The following is a 20,744-nucleotide window of genomic DNA, read 5'->3' as shown; positions in this document are numbered from 1 at the left end:
ATCTTTAACTTCCCTTTCTTTTTCTAGGTTGTCCAATGTTTCATCTTCCCTAATCATAATGTGTTCAAGGAATAGGAAGAATTTGGAGGGATATGGGCTGGGTGCTGGTAGGTGGGACTAGATTGGGTTGGGATATTTGATTGGTATGGACAGGTTGGACCAAAGGATCTGTTTCCGTGCTGTACATCTCTATGACTCTGTTACTCACATCCTTACAGTCATTAGCTCCAGGTTAAGCAGTGTACCGATTTTAAAACTTTCATCACAACAAAAACAGAAATTGCTGGAGAAATTCAGCATATCTGGCAGCATCTGTGGAGAGAAAGCAGAATTAATGTTTTGGGTCCAGTGACCTTCTTCAGACCTGGTGTTTGGGTTCTTAGAATTTTGTTTGTTTAAAACTTTCATTCTTGTTTTCAAATCTCGCCAGAATCTCACCTCTTGCTATCTCTGTAACTTCCTCACCTTTACAACCTTCCCAGAGGTCTGTAATCACCTAATTCTGACTTCAAGTATTCCTGATTTTTATCGCTATCATTCTTTACTGTCATGATTTAGAAATGCCAGCATTGGACAGGGGTGGACAAAGTTAAAAATCACACATCACCAAGTTATAGTCCATCAGGTTTATTTGGAAGCACTAGCTTTCAGAGCGCTGCCCCTTCATCAGGTGGTTGTGGAGTATAAGATCATACTTCTTACTGTTTTCCCATTTGTTTTCAACAATGTCCTACACAATTTTCTAACAAAGATCCATTCTCGACCTTATTGATTTATCAAGGATCATGATAATTCCAGGATTTTAGATTTATTCATCACGAAAGAAACTGTGGGAAGAGTGTGGAATTATTTTTCATCACTTTCTTGTAGACCAAATGTACCAACTGCATTTTTTCTACTGCCAAGTAACAACAGCGAGTTTTTAAACAGCACCTTTAATGTACTAAAATGCACTAAATGCGCTACACTCCACAACCACCTGATGAAGGAGCAGTGCTTCAAAAGCTAGTGCTTCCAAATAAACGTGTTGGACTATAACCTGGTATTCTTGACTGTGGCTTCAACTGTCCCCACTATAAGGTGTGAAATTCCCTCCCTGGGCCTTTTTTTTCTCTCATTTAATCTTTGAAACAGTCATTGAAATCTCTCACCCTAATCATTTTATCAACTGCCCTACTAAATCCTAATGTGGTTTGTCTTTTTATTGTTATGCCACTATCAAACTCCTTTGAAATTTTAGTACATTAAAAGTGCTATATAAAAACTCGCTGTTGTTACTTGGCAGTAGAAAAAATGCAGTTGGTACATTTGGTCTACGGAAGTGATATAAATTATTCCACACTCTTCCTACAGTTTCTTTCATGATGAATAAATATAAAATCCTGGAATTATCACGATCCTTTATAAATTAGTGAAGTTCAGAATGGATTTTCGTTAGAAAATTGTGTAGGACATTGGTGAAAACAACCCAGAATACAGTGAGAAGTTTAGATTCCTTGCTTAAAGATGGCTATACTTACTAGAGAGAAAATCCAATGAACATTTATGGGGTAGTTTCCATGGCGGGGGGATTTTCCAAGAGGAGAGCACAAAAGATAAAGCCTATCCCCTGGAACTTATAAAAATGAGAGGTGCCCTCATTCAAACATACAAAAATTCTTGGCAGTATAGATACTGGAAGCATATCCCCTTGACTGGGAGAGTAGAATTAGGGTCAGTATCAAAATAAGACAGTGTCATTTACCACTAAGATGGAAGAAATTACTTCACTTAAAAGATGGCAAACCTTTGGAATTTTCTGGGAGCCGAGATGTTGACTGGATAAGTGTATTCAACTCAGAGCAATGGATTTTTGAATGCAATGGAGTCAAAGAACAAGTATGATACAAGTAGATCTGTAACCTGTGGTAAATCAGTCATGAAGTTAATGAATGGCAAAGCATGCTAAAGAAGTCAAGTACCAATTCTTGTTCCTACTTTTCATGTTCTTATAGAATTCCTGCTGATATCCAGATAATCTGAGATGTGAGTTAGTCAAAAATTCAGGAGATGTCGAAAATATCATTCCACATCTCTGACGTAAGTGCACTTTTGCCACAAGCATTGACATGATTATTTTAGATGGCTCAGCACTAGCAGAGCAGAAATTCTCTCCTGTCTATTGAATAGTTTCAAGAGGAATATGTCCACTGTGGTCACGAAAATAAACACAACCAAATTTATTTTTCATTCATGCGTTGTGAGGTTCTTTGGATTGGCCCAATTTAGCAAATGCTAATCCTTCTTAAACCACTCGAATGCATGTAGCACAGGTATACCCACAATGCTGTTAGGAAAAGGTGTTTCAGGATTTTGCCCCAACAATAGCAAGGGAAGTGTAATAAAGGTCCCAGTCAGGATTGTAAATGGTTTGGAAAGGACCTCATTGGTGGTGGTGGCCCAATATGTCTGTAGCCTTTGTTCCATTTGGTAGTAAAGGCCACTGGTTTGGAAAATACCAGCAACAGAGCCTTAGCAAGACGCTGCAGCGTATCATCTACATGATGCACACTGTTGCCAATATATATCAGTAATGGGAGAAACGAATGTTTAAGATGAATGATATTCTGATCAAGCAAATGGAGTTTGTCTGAGTCCTCATGACTCCCAACAAGTGGAGAGTACTCCATCAAATTCATGACTTCTGCTTTATGGATGGTGGCAGGCTTCAGACAGTCAGGAAGTGAGTTACCAGCCAAGTGAAAAAATGTTTAGAAATAGATTTGTCCTTAGGATTGTAACACCCTACCTCTCATTAAACCTTGAAGATGATGGGATCTTTTGTTGGTGTGCTCTCAAAAGAATTGGAGAATTGTCTCCTTTAAAAAGATTTTCAAAGACAGTCCTGTTGATGACTTACTCTTGTGTTTGCAAGCTCCCATCAGTTGATTTGCCAGATAGACATCCATTATAGAGTCATTAAGGCATAACAGGAGGCCATTTGGTTCATTAAGTTCATGCTGGCTATGTTCACAGCAATCTAATCAGTTTTATTCACTTCTCTGTCCCTGCAGCCCTGCAGGATTACTACCCACAAGCGTCTTCCAATGTCCTTTTGAAATGATTTATCATCATCGCTTCTTCTGCCTTGCTGGTAGCAAACTCCAGATCTTAACCACTCGGTGCAAAACATTTCCTCTACACATGCCCTTTACATCTTGAGCTCAAAACCTTAGATCTCTATCTGAGTCCTTGTGCTAACAGATAATGGGAGCAGATTTCCTTTGTTTACGATATTTAAATCTGTAATAAATAACGTAAACAAAACACTGGTGCGGCCACACTTGGAATATTGTGTACAGTTCTGGTCGCCCCATTACAGAAAGGATGTGGAAGCATTGGAAAAGGTAAAGAGGAGATTTACCAGGATGTTGCCTGGTCTGGAGGGAAGGTCTTATGAGGAAAGGCTGAGAGACTTGGGTCTTTTCTCATTGGAAAGAAGGTAGCTAAGGGGGATTTGATAGAGACATACAAGATGATCAGAGGATTAGATAGGGTAGACAGAGACAGACTTTTTCCAAGGATGATGACGTCAACTTGTATGAGAGGGCATAACTACAAATTGAGGGGTGATAGATTTAAGACTGATGTCAGAGGCAAGTTCTTTACTCAGAGAGTGGTAAGGGTGTGGAATGCCCTACCTGCTAAGGTAGTCAACTCAGCCACATTAGGGGGATTTAAACAATCCTTAGATAAGCACATGGATGATTTTGGGATAGTGTAGGGGGATGAGCTGAGAATAGTTCACAGGTCAGCGCAACATCGAGGACCGAAGGGCCTGTTCTGAGCTGTATTGTTCTATGTTCTATGTTCTCTCATCTCACACATCCCTTTCAAACCTCTCATGTTCTCTGTTGCTCCAAAGGAGATTACATCAGGGTTATGTTTATCTGACTGTCGTGTTTTTACCCAGCAGTGAGCATATGAGTCACACGATGCACCATGCTAGATGGCCACAGTACATTCTAGTGGATAGTTCCAATAATCCTTTTTTTTTTTATCATTACCCTCAACTGGATACCCTCATTCTATATCCTTTCCAAATTCATGATACCCTTCCTTTAGCAAGGCGACTAGAACTGTACGCAGTAGTCCAAAAGTCCTGTACCGCTGCAACATGACATCCTAACTCATATACTCAATGCTTTGACTACTGAAAGCAAGCATACCAAATGCCTTATTCACCACCCTGTCTACCTTTGACTCCGCTTTCAGGGAACTATATATCTGAGTACCAAGGTGGGGTCTCTGTTCAACAACACTCCCCAGGGCCTGACATAGTCCAGACACCACATGTTGTTTACATGTCTCCATCTGCTGTTCCCCGCTTCAAAAGGAGGCTACAGAGAAAATGCTGGCCGATGAAATAAAGATCTGGCATGGATACAGTGGGCCAAATGGCCTCCCTCTACCCTGGAACCTATTCTCCAAATCTTCCAGGACTTGAAAATGGTCACAGACTGGAGTAAAGAGTTTAACAAACATTTATTATTTTTTTTAAACATGAACTGCTTTACCACAGAAAGTGGCTCAGGTAGAGACCATGCAACATTCGAATTCTGTGCATCTGAATTTAAAGCTTGGAATCCTAAAGAATTGCAACGGAGGTAATATTCAACAGAAACAAATTCCCATGTCTATCCTAAACGGGGAACTGCTTTGTAATTATTATCTAAAACGTACTTGTACCATAGGTAACCATTGTCAAAATAATTAGAAACACTGATGAACACTTCAGTTAAAAGCTGTTGAGCCTTCATCTAATTCATTTGAGCATTGAGATTAATTCCATGCAGCATGACCAATTGCTTTCTGAGTCTTTATTTAATATTCAGAGTGAAGAAGGGTTATTTCGTGCACTGTTAACTTTAATGAAAAAGCTGTTGAGAGTAAACAGGAGCAAGACTTTTAGAAAGTACCAGACATTGCACCCACCTTGCTCCTATCTGCAAACTTAAAACTCATACTAAAGAGAGTCAATTATCATTGAGAAGAAACTGAGTTCTGAACAACAGCTCAGATCAAGTAATTACTGTGCACAACTGGCAAGATTTAAAAAGATTCCACGGAGTGAATAGTACAAAAAAAACTTCAGTTCCAGTACATGACTGTTGGTAATTATTGCTTAATTCAGAGCAATAACTGAAAACAGTATAGAAACTCAGAGAGCATAGGAGACACATTTTCTTAAGACTATCCCTAAGCATATTTAGGAATAGCCACATAGATTGTCCAGACCCTGTATATTATGTTACATGGTTCTTCCCAATCTCCCCCGCCCCACCTCCCCCCGACCTTTGAATACTTGAAACAAAAGCCTTGTTTGTGTTGTTCATCTTGCCTTTTCCTCATCCCTTTGCCGCAAGAGTTTCAGAATTACTGAGTCCACAAGCTTGAAAACCAGGCTTCCATGTTCCACAGTCAGTTGCCAGACTATTAGCAACTCTTGGAATCACAAACACCCATGTCCCTGAAACATACAAAATTCTGAAGGAGCTCGATAGACTTGATATCAAAACTGTTTCCACTGGCCAGGGAATCAAACATGATGGAACATGTGCATCATGTCTCCGCAAAAGGCATCAGTCATTTTGGATCTAGCCGCAGAGAAATCACTTCAAAGGATTGTGAATCTTCCAATCTTTCAATTCTCTATTCCAAAATTGCACCATGGAATATATCGAAGGTTAGGACAAACAGATATTTGGTCTCTCAGAGAAGTTGGAAGCAGACAGAAAACTGGAGTTGAAGCCAAAAGTCATGCGTGATAGTACCGAATGGTAGGAGAAAGTGAGGACTGCTGATGCTGGAGATCAGAGCTGAAAATGTGTTGCGGGAAAAGCACAGCAGGTCAGGCAGCGTCCAAGGAGCAGGAGAATCAATGTTTTGGGCATGAGCCCTTCTTCAGTACCGAATGGTAGACCAAGCTCGACAGGTAATAACAGAAACAATCTGTTTCTTTTTCTGTTGTTCATCAGAGTCAAAGTACCTACATCTCAACATTAATCACTAACTGTATGCCATCTGAAACAAAGAAATTAAACGTGTAGATCACATGGGATTCAGGGAAAGCTTGCCAAATGGGGAAAAAAATTGACATAGATAAGTACATAGAGTCATACAGCACAGAAACAGACCTTCCAGTCCAACTTATCCATGCTGGCCAAGTTTCCCAAACTAAACTAGCCCCACTTGCCTGTGCTTGGCCCATATCCCTTTAAACCTTTGTCATTCACGTACCTGTCCAAATGTCTTTCAAATGCTGTAACTGTACCTGCATCTACTTCTTTTGGCAATTGATTCCACACAATGAACTACTCCCTATATGAAAGAAATTTCCCCTCAGGTTCCTTTCAAATCTTTTTCCCCTCACCTGAAACAATGCCCCCTATTTTTGAACTCCCCTACCCGAGGAAAAAGACTAAATCAGCATCTCAAGATTCTTCACAGGAATCTTAACAGGTTCACTAATGTTCTTTCGGGAAGGAAATTTGCCATCCTTATCCGGTCTGGCCTACATCTGACTCCAGCAATGTGAATGACTCTTAACAATCCTCTGGCATTTACGGCTAGGCAATAAATGCTGGCCTAGTCAGCAACATCCTCATCCCATGAATAATAAAAAGAGAATTTTCAATTTCACATGAGACGGAGGATCATGAATCTTCCTCTACCAGGTTGAGTTTTCCATGAGAGGATTAATAAGAGTGACCACCACAACCATTGGGGAAACAAAATCCCATCTCCACACCAAGAATACTCTCTGCTAGATTATGCATCATGACAATCTACAAAATGTGTTTGATTCAGAATAGTACAGCTCTAAGTCGGTAATCCACGAGGCACACAGTCGCAAGCAATAGGATTATAAATTTCATATTACCTTAGTATGTTTCTAGGCCAAACATATCTACCATTAATATCAGTACAGAATGCTTAGAAGGGCATGCCATGAGAAGTGTCAGGCATACATAAAATGAGGTGCCAACCTGAAGATGCAGCAGTCACATGCATGTTAAACAGAGGAATTCATATGTCATGGTTGCAACTAAGAATTTCCCCAACTAATTTTTCCAATCAAACCTCAATATTAATGCTCCATTCCAACATGAATAGTGATAGACAATACATCAACTGATTTGAGGAAATGGCTCCATTAACATCCCAATCTCAGTCCAGCACTTTGTTCAAGAGACAAGGCCAAAGCATTTGAAAGCAACTTCAGCCACAAGTGTCCCAAAAAAAAAATCTTGGTCTTCTCTTGAGGTCTGCATCATTTCAGAAGCCAGTCTAATTCACTTGATGGTATCGGTAAACCATTCAATGCTGGATACATTTATTTGCTCGGAAAACATATTGGCGAGATTTTGCTTTGCTCATTCACAAGAGGAAGGCATTGGTGGCTAGGGCAACATTTACTGACCATCCCTAGCTGCCTTGGAGAAGGCAGAGGTAAACTGTCTTCTTGAGCTGCTGCAGTACATATGGTGCACGGACATCTGATAAGAAGGGAGTTCCTTGAATGTTCATTTGTGTTTCAGAACTTGATGATCCAAACAAAGACAAAAAAGCTAACCTCAAGAGGAGAGCCGAGTGCCACAATCTTGTCGTCAAGCCAACATTTAACCATGTGTCGCATCAAGAGAACTTATGTCAATGGTCATTGGGGATAACTAGTCACAGTATGAAGTCATGCTTAACATGTAGGAAGATGTTGTGGTTGTTTGAAGTGTCAGATTATGGTAGCACTGCTTGAGCTGCTCAGCACTTATTACTGGGCCCAATCATCTGCTTCAACAGTGCCCTTCTCTCCATTGTCAAGATTAAAATTGGAGATATTTACTGATAGGAGCAGATGGTGCAGCTCCATTCTCAAAGCCTCAAAATCTGAAACAGCGTATGTCCACTCATAGCAAAATCTGGACAATGTTTGGCCTTGGACTGAGAAGCAGAAAACAACATGAATGGCAAACAACTGTTAAACAATGACCATCTCCAAACAGAAAAGATCTAACTTCCTTCAACTCTGAATGGCATTATTGTCATCAAATCTACTATCAATATCCTGAGGTTTACCATTGACCAAAAACTGAACTTGGATCAGGTAGAAAATTACAGTTATTACAATAGCAAATCGTTTTCAACAAGTCAGGATTTTGATGGAATACCACCCATTTGCTTGCACAAACAGAAGTCCAAGAACATTCGATCCCAACTCTTTCCAGGACAAAGTCAGAAACTTAATTTGCATCCCATCCACCACCTTCACCAGTGCACCACAGTAGTGTGTACCATCTGCAAGGTGCAGTACAGGAACCAAAAGCTCCTGTGACATCATAATTCCATGATTCGACCACTTCCCAAACATATTCTTCTGAATGGTTCGGGTCACAAGCACTTCACTCCCTGCAAGCTCCCTATCAGTCCTAAATTGGAATTATGTCACCATTCCTTACTCATCACTGAGTCAAAATTCAGGAACACGGCTACCCTCCCAACAGCATTGCACTTTTGCCAATATCAATCAGACTGCTATGATTCAAGTAACTAACTCACCATCACCTCCTCAATAGCAATTTTGCAATGGAGAACAAATGCTGGATTGGCAGCAATGCCCATTCACATGAATTAACAGAACGTTGGCCTAGAGGTCTTGTGGTGCAGTGGTAATGTCCCCATCTCATGTCCAGGAGGCCTGAGTTCAAGTCCCACATGCTCCAGAAGTGTGTAATAACATTGCTGAACGGATTTATGAAGAAATATAAAAGGAACACTGGCCTTTACCCTTTTGCCTTTATGATTTCTTTCAAGTCACATACATGTTCTCAAGATCTCCTGAGTGCAGATACTCTACTAACACAGTTCAGAGATGTCATGACATACCACCAGAGCAGTGAGACTTGAACCCAAGTTTCTTGAATCAGAGGTAGGGACACTACCACTGTGCCAGAGTCTCCCCACTGGCCATTTCTTTCCTTTTTGTTCGACTCAGGAGTGTTATTGCACACAACTGATAAACCTTCCCACCACCAAAATCACCATGACTTTTTTATTTGGTTTCTTTTGAAACAGTTAATCGTTAATAATAACTATTTAAATATTAAATTACTAAACAAGACTAAAAAGGATGCTAGATTTTTGGAGCTCTTTACACATATGACAATTGATGCTTGATAAATTGCTCCATTGGAGCTTGTTGTATTTTTGTTAAGCAATAATATTAAGAGAAACTGGATAACAGTAATTTTATGAAGTAACTTTAGAGATCAATCATGATCTCAGTGAATGATGGTGCAGGTTTGAGAGCCTCAATTGCCTGCCTTTGCTCTTACATTCATAATTTTACGTATCACACCACACAGTACAACCACATTATAAAAGTTATTTCTTATCCACAAAAGATTATTTTGCATCTATAATCCTCTAGTTTTGACAGTACTTGAAACTGACAAAATGCAAATGACTCGAAACTGACAAAATGACACAACCCCATGTTCTGAATGCCCTACAGGTAATGGAGGTCTTCTCAACTAAGACAAGGCACCCTAGCTGCTGTTTGTTACCCAAACAGAGGTGCTGCGTTGTGCTCGTTTGTGTGCTAGCTATGGTCAAGCATCTTACAGAAACATCAAATCGATCAATATGTCCTTATTTTACAACATGCCTACCTTGCAATACTACTATTAGGTCTTCACCTTCTGCAGATACACAGGTAACTTAAATGCTAGCTTTTTGTTATTTACCATGATTAATGCAGAATGCTCCCATAGCGCTGTCACACATAAGACTAAAAAAAGTCTATTTCCATATGCGTTGGCCTCATTTGTCATTTTAATCCAAAATACTCCGTAATTGTGGTGGCATGGTGGCTCAGTGGTTAGCACTGCTGCCTCACAGCGCCAGGGATCTGGGTTCAATTCCTGCTTCGGGCAACTCTCTGTGTGGAGTTTGCATATTCTCCCTGTGTCTGTGTGGGTTTCCTCCAGGTGCTCCGGTTTCTTCCCACAGTCCAATCATGTGCAGGTTGGGTGAATTGGCCATGCTAAATTGCAAGGACTGCAGACACTGGAAACCAGAGACCATGCTAAATTGCCCATAGTGTTCAGGGATGTGTAGATTAGGTGTATTAGTCTGGGGTAAATGGAAGGGAATGGGCCTGGGTGGGTTACCCTTTGGAGGGTAGTTGTGGACTTGTTGGGCCAAAGGGCCTGTTTCCACACTGTAGGGATTCTATATCTATATTCAGCGATTCTATTATATTCACTCGCCACAAGTTGCAATCATATGAGACAGATTTGAAAACAGTCTGTGCATTGCCAGTTAAACACACGTCAGCTGGTGCTAGTGTTATATCTCCTTCACAGCATCAAGAATTCAAATGTTTACTTTCCACAGAACGTGCATAAATGATAAAGCCATCTATTTTTAATCCTCGAAAGATGCTTACCTCTGGGAGCTGTGGAATCTGGATCAGCCGCTTGAAATATTGTAAGTTACTGGATCTATAAAATAATTCTTTCAGTCTGCAAAAAAAAAGTGAAACTAAGTACACAAAGGTTGAACTTGGGTTTGAGGCTAAATATCTTTATAACACTTCCTCCCATCTCCTCCATGATCATGACCCACCGCCAAACACCAAACCATTGTTTCTAAACAGTTATTGACCTAATTTCCTCTGGTTATCCTCAATCCTTGGCTTCCTGCCTCATAGCTACCCCACACTGCTCACAGCAACCTTCTCACAACCTATAAACAAGAATTTCCTGGTGGACCTACCATTTCAGCCTGTCCGTGCCCCACTGAACCAATATCTTCCAGTCAGATTCAACTCAAAACATTAAATGCTTTCCTCCAAAATTGCTGCAAACCCGCTGAGAAATTCCAGCATTTTGTTTTTAATTCACATTTCCAACATCTACAGTCTTTTGCTTTGATTTCTTCCTCCTCTAATTCAATAGTTTCTCCTTGCGTAGTCCTTACCCACCTCATTCTTTTGATGCCACCTATCACATTAAACATTTGCTCTTTCCCATGGAAGTTTAGTTTCTCTATACTTCCATTCCCCGTCACGATGATTTGAGGGGTCTCCACATTTGACTTGAATAGAAGTTTGATCCAGTCCCAAATCAGCATCTCTGCCAAGTTGAACATGATCTCTCATTGAACAATTTCTTCTTTAATTCATCTCACAGGACTGAAGAAAGGTTACACCTGAAATGTTGACTTCTCCACCTCCTGATGCTGCCTGGCTTGCTGTGTTCTTCCATCCTCTCGCTTGTCTACCTTGCAGTCTAGCATCTACAGATCTTTTGTCCTTGGTCCATAACAATAGCAATGATTTGGATTAGATTGCTGGGGTATGATTAAGAAGTGTGCAGATAATGCAGAAATAGATGTTACGGTTGATGAGGAAAACTGTAGATTACAGGAAGAAGTCAATGAAGTAGTGAGTTAGAAAGAAATAGTGGCAATTGAAGTTCCAACTGAAGAAATATTTTGCAATATATTTGGCAAAAGGTGAAGAAGGCAAAAGTAAATAAATGATAGCCATATAGAAGAGATGAATTTTGGTGTGCATATCCACAGACCCCTAAAGCTGGCTGATAAGGTTGTCATGGCGACATATGGAATACCTGCCTTACTAACTAAGGCACAGAATACAAGAATAAGCAGCTTATACTGGAGCTATTTAAAACACCTTTCAGGCAACAATTGGATTTGTACTTGCTGTGTTGAGCACATTATAGTAAATTTGTGATTTGCAAGAGGAATTTTACAAGGACTGGCCAATATTACAAAAAAGGAATGACTGGATAGGTTAGGAACCTTTTATTTGGAGCAGCGGAGGCAGAGGGGAGACCTAATTGAACAGTTTAAAATTATAAAGTTTTTAGACCAAATGGACAGAACTTATTCTTAGCAAGTTTTGAAAAGATTTGTAGCTCAGGTTGAGGTTTTGGATGTAGGTTAGCTCGCTGAGCTGAAAGGCTCATTTCCAGATGTTTCATTACCTTTCTATGTAACATCTTTTCAGTGGATTTTATGCAAAGCAATGCTAAAACTTCCTGCTTGGGTTTCCCAAACATATAAATAGAAAGCAGGAAGTTTCAGCATTGCTTTGCATAAAGTTTACTGAAGATGTTACCTAGTAAGGTAATGAAACATCTGAAAATGAACCTTTCAGCTCAGCGAGCAACCTACATCCAGAACTTATTCTGTTTTGTTGAGGGTTTTATAACCAGAGGTCATAGATTTAGGTAAGAGGTGAGGGGATTTGAGGGAAATTATTTTCACCCGGAGATTGGTGAGGACCTAGAAATCTTTACCTCTAAAGCCAAGACAGGAAGAAACCTTTATAATATTTTACAAAGATTTGGGAATGTAATTGACCTTCTGAAACCAACAGGGCCATAGACTAAGAGCAAAAAGTGGAATTCAGCTGAATGCCTACTTATTAGTTGGGCAGACATGATGAGCTGAACAGCAAAGAGTCACAGAGCTGTACAGCAAACAGACCATTCAGTCCAACTCATCCATGCCGATAGACACCTAAATTAATCTCGGCCCATCGGCCAGCACCTGGCCCATACCCCTCTAAACCCTTCCTATTCATGTACCCATCCAGATGCCTTTTAAATGTTTTAATTAAACCAGCCTCCACCACTTCCTCTGGTGGCTTATTCCATACAATGCACCACCCTCTGCGTGAAAAAGTTGCCCGTTAGGTCCTTTTTAAATCTTTTTCCTCTCACCTTAAAGCTATGCCCTCCAGTATTGGAATAGCCTGGGGAAAAGACCATGGCTATTCACTCTATCCATGTCCCTCATGGTTTATAAAACTTTAAGGTCACCTATCAGCCTCCAATCCTTCAGGGAAAAAAAAGCTCCAGTCTATTCAGCCTCTCCCTATTGCTCAAAACCTTCAACCCCAGGAACAGCCTTGTAAATCTGTTCTGAATCTTTTCAAGTTTCACAACCTCCTTCCTATAGCAGGGAGACCAGAACTGAATGCAGAATTCCAAAAGTGTCCTAACTAATGTCCTGTGCAGTCGCAATATGACCGCCCAACTCCTATTCTCAATGCACTGACCAATAAAGACAAGCATACCAAACTTCTTCACTGTCCTGTTTGTCTGCAATTCTATTTTCAAGGAACTATGAACCTGCACTCCAAAGTCTCTTTGTTCAACAACACTCCCCAGGACCTTACCATTAAGTGTATAAAGTCATGCCCTGATTTGTCTTTCCAAAATGTAGCACCTCGTATTTATCCAAATAAACTCCACCTCCCACTCCGCAGGCCATCAACCCATCTGCTCAAGGTCCCTTTGTACCCTGAGGTGTACCTTCTTGGCGCTCCATTACACCACTAATTTTGGAGTCAATTTCAATCTTTGCATCCTGTAAATTTCTAGGAGCCAAATCACGGGTGGAGGTGAACAAATATTACAGAAATAGAAATAGGAGGTCCTTTGTAATGGAAAGGACACAAAGTTAAAAGTTTAGCTTGGGATTAAATATAAGACCATAAGACCATAAGACATAGGAGTGGAAGTAAGGCCATTCGGCCCATCGAGTCCACTCCGCCATTCAATCATGGCTGATGCGCATTTCAGCTCCACTTACCAGCGTTCTCCCCGTAGCCCTTAATTCCTCTAGACAACAAGAATCTATCAATCTCGGCCTTGAAGACATTTAGCGTCCCGGCTTCCACTGCACTCTGTGGCAATGAATTCCACAGGCCCACCACTCTCTGGCTGAAGAAATGTCTCCGCATTTCTGTTCTGAAATGACCCCCTCTAATTCTAAGGCTGTGTCCACGGGTCCTAGTCTCCTCGTCTAACAGAAACAATTTCCTAGCATCCACCCTTTCCAAGCCATGTATTATTTTGTACGTCTCTATTAAGTCTCCCCTTAATCTTCTGAACTCCAACGAATACAATCCCAGTATCCTCAGCCATTCCTCATATACTAGACCTGTCATTCCAGGGATCATCCGTGTGAATCTCCGCTGGACACGTTCCAGTGCCAGTATGTCCTTCCTGAAGTGTGGAGACCAAAACTGGACACAGTACTCCAAATGGGGCCTAACCAGAGCTTTATAAAGTCTTAGTAGTACATCTCTGCTTTTATATTCCAACCCTCTTGAGATAAGAGACAACATTGCATTCGCTTTCTTAATCACGGACTCAACCTGCATGTTTACCTTTAGAGAATCCTCGACTAGCACTCCCAGATCCCTTTGTGCTTTGGCTTTATTAAGTTTCTCACCATTTAGAAAGTAGTCCATGCTTTTATTCTTTTTGCCAAAGTGCAAGACCTCGCACTTGCTCACGTTAAATTCCATCAGCCATTTCCTGGACCACTCTCCCAACCTGTCTAGATCCTTCCGTAGACTCCCCACTTCCTCAGTACTACCTGCCTGTCCACCTAACTTCGTATCATCGGCAAACTTCGCTAGAATGCCCCCGGTTCCCTCATCCAAATCATTAATATATAATGCGAACAGCTGTGGCCCCAGCACCGAACCCTGCGGGACACCGCTCGTCACCGGCTGCCATTCTGAAAAAGAACCTTTTATCCCAACTCTCTGCCTTCTGTTAGACAGCCAATCCTCAATCCATCCCAGCAACTCACCTCGAACACCATGGGCCCTCACCTTGCTCAGCAGCCTCCCGTGTGGCACCTTATCAAAGGCCTTTTGAAAGTCTAGATAGACCACATCCACTGGGTTTCCCTGGTCTAACCTACTTGTTACCTCTTCAAAAAATTCCAACAAGTTTGTCAGGCATGACCTCCCTTTACTAAATCCATGTTGACTTGTTCTAATCAGACTCTGCTCTTCTAAGAATTTAGAAACCTCATCCGTAATGATGGATTCTAGAATTTTACCAACAACCGAGGTTAAGCTGATTGGTCTATAATTTTCCATCTTTTGCCTTGATCCTTTCTTGAACAAGGGGGTTACAACAGCCATCTTCCAATCATCCGGGACCTTTCCTGACTCCAGTGACTCTTGAAAGATCTCAACCAATGCCTCTGCTATTTCCTCAGCCACCTCTCTCAGAACTCTAGGGTGTATCCCATCGGGGCCAGGAGATTTATCAATTTTAAGACTTTTTAACTTTTCTAGCACTATCTCTTTCGTAATGGCAACCATACTCAACTCAGCCCCGTGACACCCTTTAATTTTTGGGATATTACTCATGTCTTCCACTGTGAAAACTGACGCAAAGTACTTGTTAAGTTCTCCTGCTATTTCCTTATCTCCCATCACTAGGCTTCCTGCATCAGTTTGAAGTGGCCCAATGTCTACTTTTGCCTGTCGTTTGTTTCTTATGTACTGAAAGAAACTTTTACTATTATTTCTAATATTACTGCTTAGCCTACCTTCATATTTGATCCTCTCATTTCTTATTACACTTTGTTATCCTCTGTTTGCTTTTGTATCCTTCCCAATCTTCTGATTTCCCACTGTTCTTAGCCACTTTATAGGATCTCTCTTTTTCTTTAATACATTTCCTGACTTCCTTTGTCAGCCAAGGTTGTCTAATCCCTCCCCGGTTAATCTTTCTTTTCTTGGGAATGAACCTCTGTACAGTGTCCTCAATTACACCTACAAACTCCTGCCATTTTTGCTCTACCGTCTTCCCGGTTAGCCTCTGCTTCCAGTCTATTTTAGTCAGTTCCTCTCTCATGCCCTCATAATTACCTTTATTTAACTGTAACACCATTACAGTTACACAAGTTGCAGAATAACCAGATTCAATCCCAAACACACAAAGCTGGAGGGAACAATACAGCTCTAAAATGGATGTCATGTACAAGGTGTGCGACAGATACAGGGTGCGTGACAGATACAGGGTGCGTGACAGATATCAGAAGTAGTCATTCTGGTCTTACCAATATTGAGCTTTAGAAAATTGTACTTTGTTTCAGAGTAAATGTCAAATAAACACTCCAACACTGGTGTGGTTGCAAAAGACGTTGGAAAGGTTGAGTTGATGTCTTTCGCATACACATGATAGCTTATTTCCAATACTTGCAATATTTTGTTGCCCCTCATCTTTTTCTACAGTCCTTGTTACTGCAATGAGATCTGTGTATGAATTTGATTCAATAGCAAACTACATATTTCATTTTCTGGGCAGTAGACGAGAGAAATGCTGAAGAGCAGCAAGAACAAACAAGAGTGTAGGCTGTAAGAGAGCGCCAAAGGACTGTCTGAAACACTGGATCAATTCGGTTAAATATTTTGAAAAGATGCGTTGAAGGACGAGGAGCCAATGTAAATCAAGGATAAATAGAAGAAGCATGTTTCCAGATGAGTCAGAATTTATGTAAGATGGTCTCTAGGTTGATGAAGTAGTCTAGAAAAGTTGAGTCTAGCAGTACAAAAAGAAGCAAAAATTAAGGTTTGAGAAGCACTTTGAGAAGAACAGATAGACACAATAGTTCAGTAGCAAATGGAGGCAGCTTTGCTATGAACTTAATGTGTGCTTTGAAGTTGAGCTAAAGGTTGTGCAACTCACTAATGTGCCTTAAGTTTGCGTGGGCAGTGAAGGGACACAGTGGACAACCAGGAAGATGGTTGTGATCAGAGGCTAAAGTGCAATTTCGAGTGATAATGAAATAGGCTAACTTGCTCTTATTGATGTTGGGCTGCAGTAACTTTGGATTTATTCAAAATTTGAATTCAGCTAGGCTGCTGAATTGCAGTGACAATTATGAAACCAAGGTTATTGGTGCCCAAGTAAACTGATCACAAACAAGTATACAAAAGTTGATTCTAAGCCTATGGAAAACATCAGTGACAATAAAACCTACTCGTAGTTTACAAAATCTTGAAATATTAACAATAGATATACACAAGAGTTCATTAAGCAGAGAAGTTTTAGAGATGGAAAATCATACTAACACTAATGAAGGAATTAAATACATGTAATGCTTTGAAGAGAATAGATGCAACTCAAGATGAAACACACATTCAAAACTGGGTGACTTAGATATCAATTAATTCTCTAAAGGTTGATGGTCAGAGTACTCAGATATAAAGGCACATTAACTCAAAGGATGGAACAATATAAAAATCATCATTATATTCTTTCAAGTCTATCCTCGAGTCCTGTGCCCCATCTTTTACCTTCTACCTTTCTACTTTAATCAACTGTGTGTTCTCTGCTGACTCTGGACAACCACCTTAAATCATTTTCTACTCGCGCTTTATCAACACCTTTAATTTTATCATGTTACATTCTCAGCTCCAACAAACCTTATTAAAACCCCTCCAACTAATTTTAACACATTTCCTACATTACAACAGGGACTATGGTTCAATAACACTTCATTAGCTGTGAAGCACTCTACAATATCTTGTGGACATGAAAGACACTTTATAAATGCATTTTGTTTTACTCACTAAAAGTCTGACAACAAATTGTGAAAATTCTTGAAATATTTTGCAATATCAAAAACACTGCATGGTTTTTAGATTGGAGTTCTCAAAGCTATCAAAACATTACATTTCAGAAAGAAACTCTTCCCCAGGTAGTGCATTAGAGAAAGTTGATGTTCAAAAGCACCAATACTCAGCAAAAACACTAAGTGGTTGCTGGGATACTGGAAATGGCAAAGCACAATGAACAATAATAGAGATAACCCTCATCCTGTTTTCAAAATGTTAATTACTTTGAGGTAAAGTGCTGACAGAGGAGATAAGCAAAGTGCTTGTTGTGACTTACTTTTTGAACTGTTCGTGGAATCGGTCTCTATGGCCTTGTAAAGTATCTGCTGGGAGACCTGGAAACAAAATGTAATTTGAAACCTGATCTTCAATAAGGCAGTTTGGCAGAGAGAGATAGAATACTACTAATTAAATCAGTAATATAAAACACATAAAAGTGTTAATTGTTCTGAGAATGTTCTCCATTAGGGAAAGGCATTTAAGATGGTCGAAAATCAGATCTGTGAGGAGTGGAAGATGCTTAAAATATTCCTAATTTATAATTAGATTTTGCTCCTTCATGTTATCAGAATGAATTTATTTGAGTAACATCAAGTAACCATATCAGCTGATGGGTAAAAATATTTGTTTCCTAAATGTATGAGCGGCAAGGCTGAATCTTGGGTTTAATAATGGATTTATATTCAAGTTCCAACATTCATTTGAAAACTGTAGACTGGACAAAAAGAGCTTGCACCCTCAACAGCTTTGCCTCATTTCCAATTTTGAAACGATGCTATTAATCAGCCTAAAAGTAGTAGTCTCTTGTCAAAATTAACACTCAGATCACCAATTACCAGGCACACCAATCCTCCATAAATCTCCACTCAGAGTCAACACCAGATCTGTTCTTCCTCAAATTTGTTCAGTAAATCTATCATAGCTGTTATAGCTGCTCCACAGCTTAATCAAATAGTACTCAACACTAACTGGTATAATAATGATTTGGAGATGCCGGTGTTGGACTGGGGTGTACAAAGTTAAAAAAACACACAACACCAGGTTATAGTCCAACAGGTTTAACTGGAAGCACACTAGCTTTCGGAGCGACGCTCCTTCATCAGGTGATAGTGGAGGGCTCGATCGTAACACAGAATTTATAGCAAAAATTTGCAGTGTGATGTAACTGAAATTATACATTGAAAAACTGATTGTCTGTTAAGCCTTTCAACTGTTAGAATACAATGATAGCTTCACTTCTTTCATGTTTAAATCACAAAACCTTTTTTTAAAAGTTGCATTCTCGGGTTAGCTGTTAACAATGGTGATAGCTAGACAATATGTTGAAGGTGTTAGCCCCCTGTGTTCTCTGTCTATGACCTGATGTTTAGATTGATTCTAATCTAAAAAGTGAGATAACAGAGTTTTACATAAATTCATGCAGTTTTTGAGCTCAGAGTTCTACATGAATGTATGCAGTTTTTGAGCAAAGTGCAATGTAACTGCAAGTACAAATGCACCCCACAAAATATATGTGTGCATGTGGGACTTTGTCTGTCTGTCTGTCTGTCTGTCTGTCAGTCAGTCAGGGGTGGGGGTTGTGAGTGTGTGTATGTGCGTGTGTGTGTGTGTGTAGTGAGTGCAGAGTGTCTTAAGTCTGTGAGGGGGTGCATGTGTGAGTGTGGGAGTGTGTGTGTCTATAAGGGTGTGTGTGGGTGTCTGTGTGCATGTCTGTGTGTACCTGTGTCCTTGTGTATGTGAGAGTGTGTGTGTGCACACGTGTGTAGGAATATCTGTGTGTGTGCGTAGTGCAATGGTGATCACCTGTAATGTGACATGAACCCAAGGTCCCGGTTGAGGCCCTCCCTATGGGAACCGAACTTAGCTATCAGCCTCTGCTCGGCCACTTAGGTGATGAAGGAGCATCGCTCCAAAAGCTAGTGCTTCCAATTAAACCTATTGGACTATAATCTGGTGTGGTGTGATTTTTTTTAACTTTGTACACCCCAGTCCAACACAGGCATCTCCAAATCAAAGAAAATAAGATGACATGAGTAGTTAGCTGTCTCTGAGGCTCATGTGACCAGGCACAGGCAGTTTTCAGGTTAGATTATGTTTCAACTAACTCAACTGTATTTATTGACTGAAAACCTCAGCCTAAATAACCAAGTTGGTCATACTGCGAGAGATGACTGAAGATCACATTTTCAAGCTGGATCTATTAATAAATTCAAGGGGATTTGTTAATAAATTTCATGTTAACATCGTAATGTTAATGATGTGGAGATGCCAGTGTTGATCTGGGGTGGACAAAATTAAAAATCACACCAACACCAAGTTATATTCCAACTGGTTGAATTGGAAGCACTAGCTTTCAGAGCACTGCTCCATCATCAGGTAGTGCCCAAAAAGCTTGTACTTCCAAAGAAACCTGTTAGACTATAAACTGGTGTTGTGTGATTTTTAACTTCATAATTTTAAAACATTGTCTTCATTATTGCACTTCTGGCAACTGATATGAGCTAAAAAAAATTTAATGTGTGCAAAGATACCCCAGAGAATATCTAATCTCTTTAATAATACTTTTCACATCTGTAGGCCTGACCGACTTATTCTAACTATATGACAAACAGATAAATACATACGGCACTGACTGGCAAAAAACATGTGCCACTAGTTAACTTTTGGACCAAATAACTCATGCATACTTACAGGAGTGTAACTTGAAGAGGAGTTTAACAGTGTAGTCATACAGATGACTGGAGTCAAGAATAACCTGGATTAGAGGAGCCAATCGACACTGACCAGCTGCTGTTACAGAGACCGATCTTGACATGTCCAGGGAACTGAAGACTGCAAAATTAAAGGGGAACATTGCTTCAGCATACATCACTGCAGTAACAACTCTGCAGGCATAATCATCGCCCATACAGCAATCTACGGCTTCTTTGTCTGATTTTACAAAATAGTTTTCATGCTCATCCAAGTTATTTCAGCTTTGGGTGCACCACATTCCTCACAGTGCCCTAATTACCTTGCATGCCAGTGCTTTCAGTTGTGATAATGTCAACATCAGAACTTGAATAATTGTTCATAGTTTGAAACAAACAGTAATAATTCCATCTGGAATAAACTATTAGTGGGCAAGGGCAAACCTACATAGGAATTGAAAGCAATTAGCCATGCCTGGGAAAAGGAGGAGTGGAGACTACATAAACAAACTATTTTAACATCTGCTTGACATCACAAGGACAAATGATTG

General features: G+C 40.2%; 1 protein-coding gene across 2 annotated transcripts in view; it reads right to left on the bottom strand.

Moving 5' to 3' along the window:
• Positions 1–20,744, bottom strand: part of hip1 (huntingtin interacting protein 1) — a 348,681-nt gene that overhangs the window by 87,017 nt on the left and 240,920 nt on the right. For both annotated transcript variants that reach the window (XM_072589441.1, XM_072589442.1), the window contains exons 8-10: positions 20,195–20,335; positions 17,781–17,838; positions 10,487–10,562 (exon numbers count right to left, since the gene is read on the bottom strand). In XM_072589441.1, coding sequence (XP_072445542.1) covers positions 10,487–10,562; positions 17,781–17,838; positions 20,195–20,335 — 275 coding nt within the window. The remainder of the gene's footprint in view (positions 1–10,486; positions 10,563–17,780; positions 17,839–20,194; positions 20,336–20,744) is intronic.

Source organism: Chiloscyllium punctatum, chromosome 19 (assembly GCF_047496795.1).
Source record: "Chiloscyllium punctatum isolate Juve2018m chromosome 19, sChiPun1.3, whole genome shotgun sequence".
Lineage (NCBI taxonomy): Eukaryota > Metazoa > Chordata > Chondrichthyes > Orectolobiformes > Hemiscylliidae > Chiloscyllium > Chiloscyllium punctatum.
Note: the sequence above shows the minus strand (reverse complement) of the source record. Positions and strands in the feature narration are given on the sequence as shown.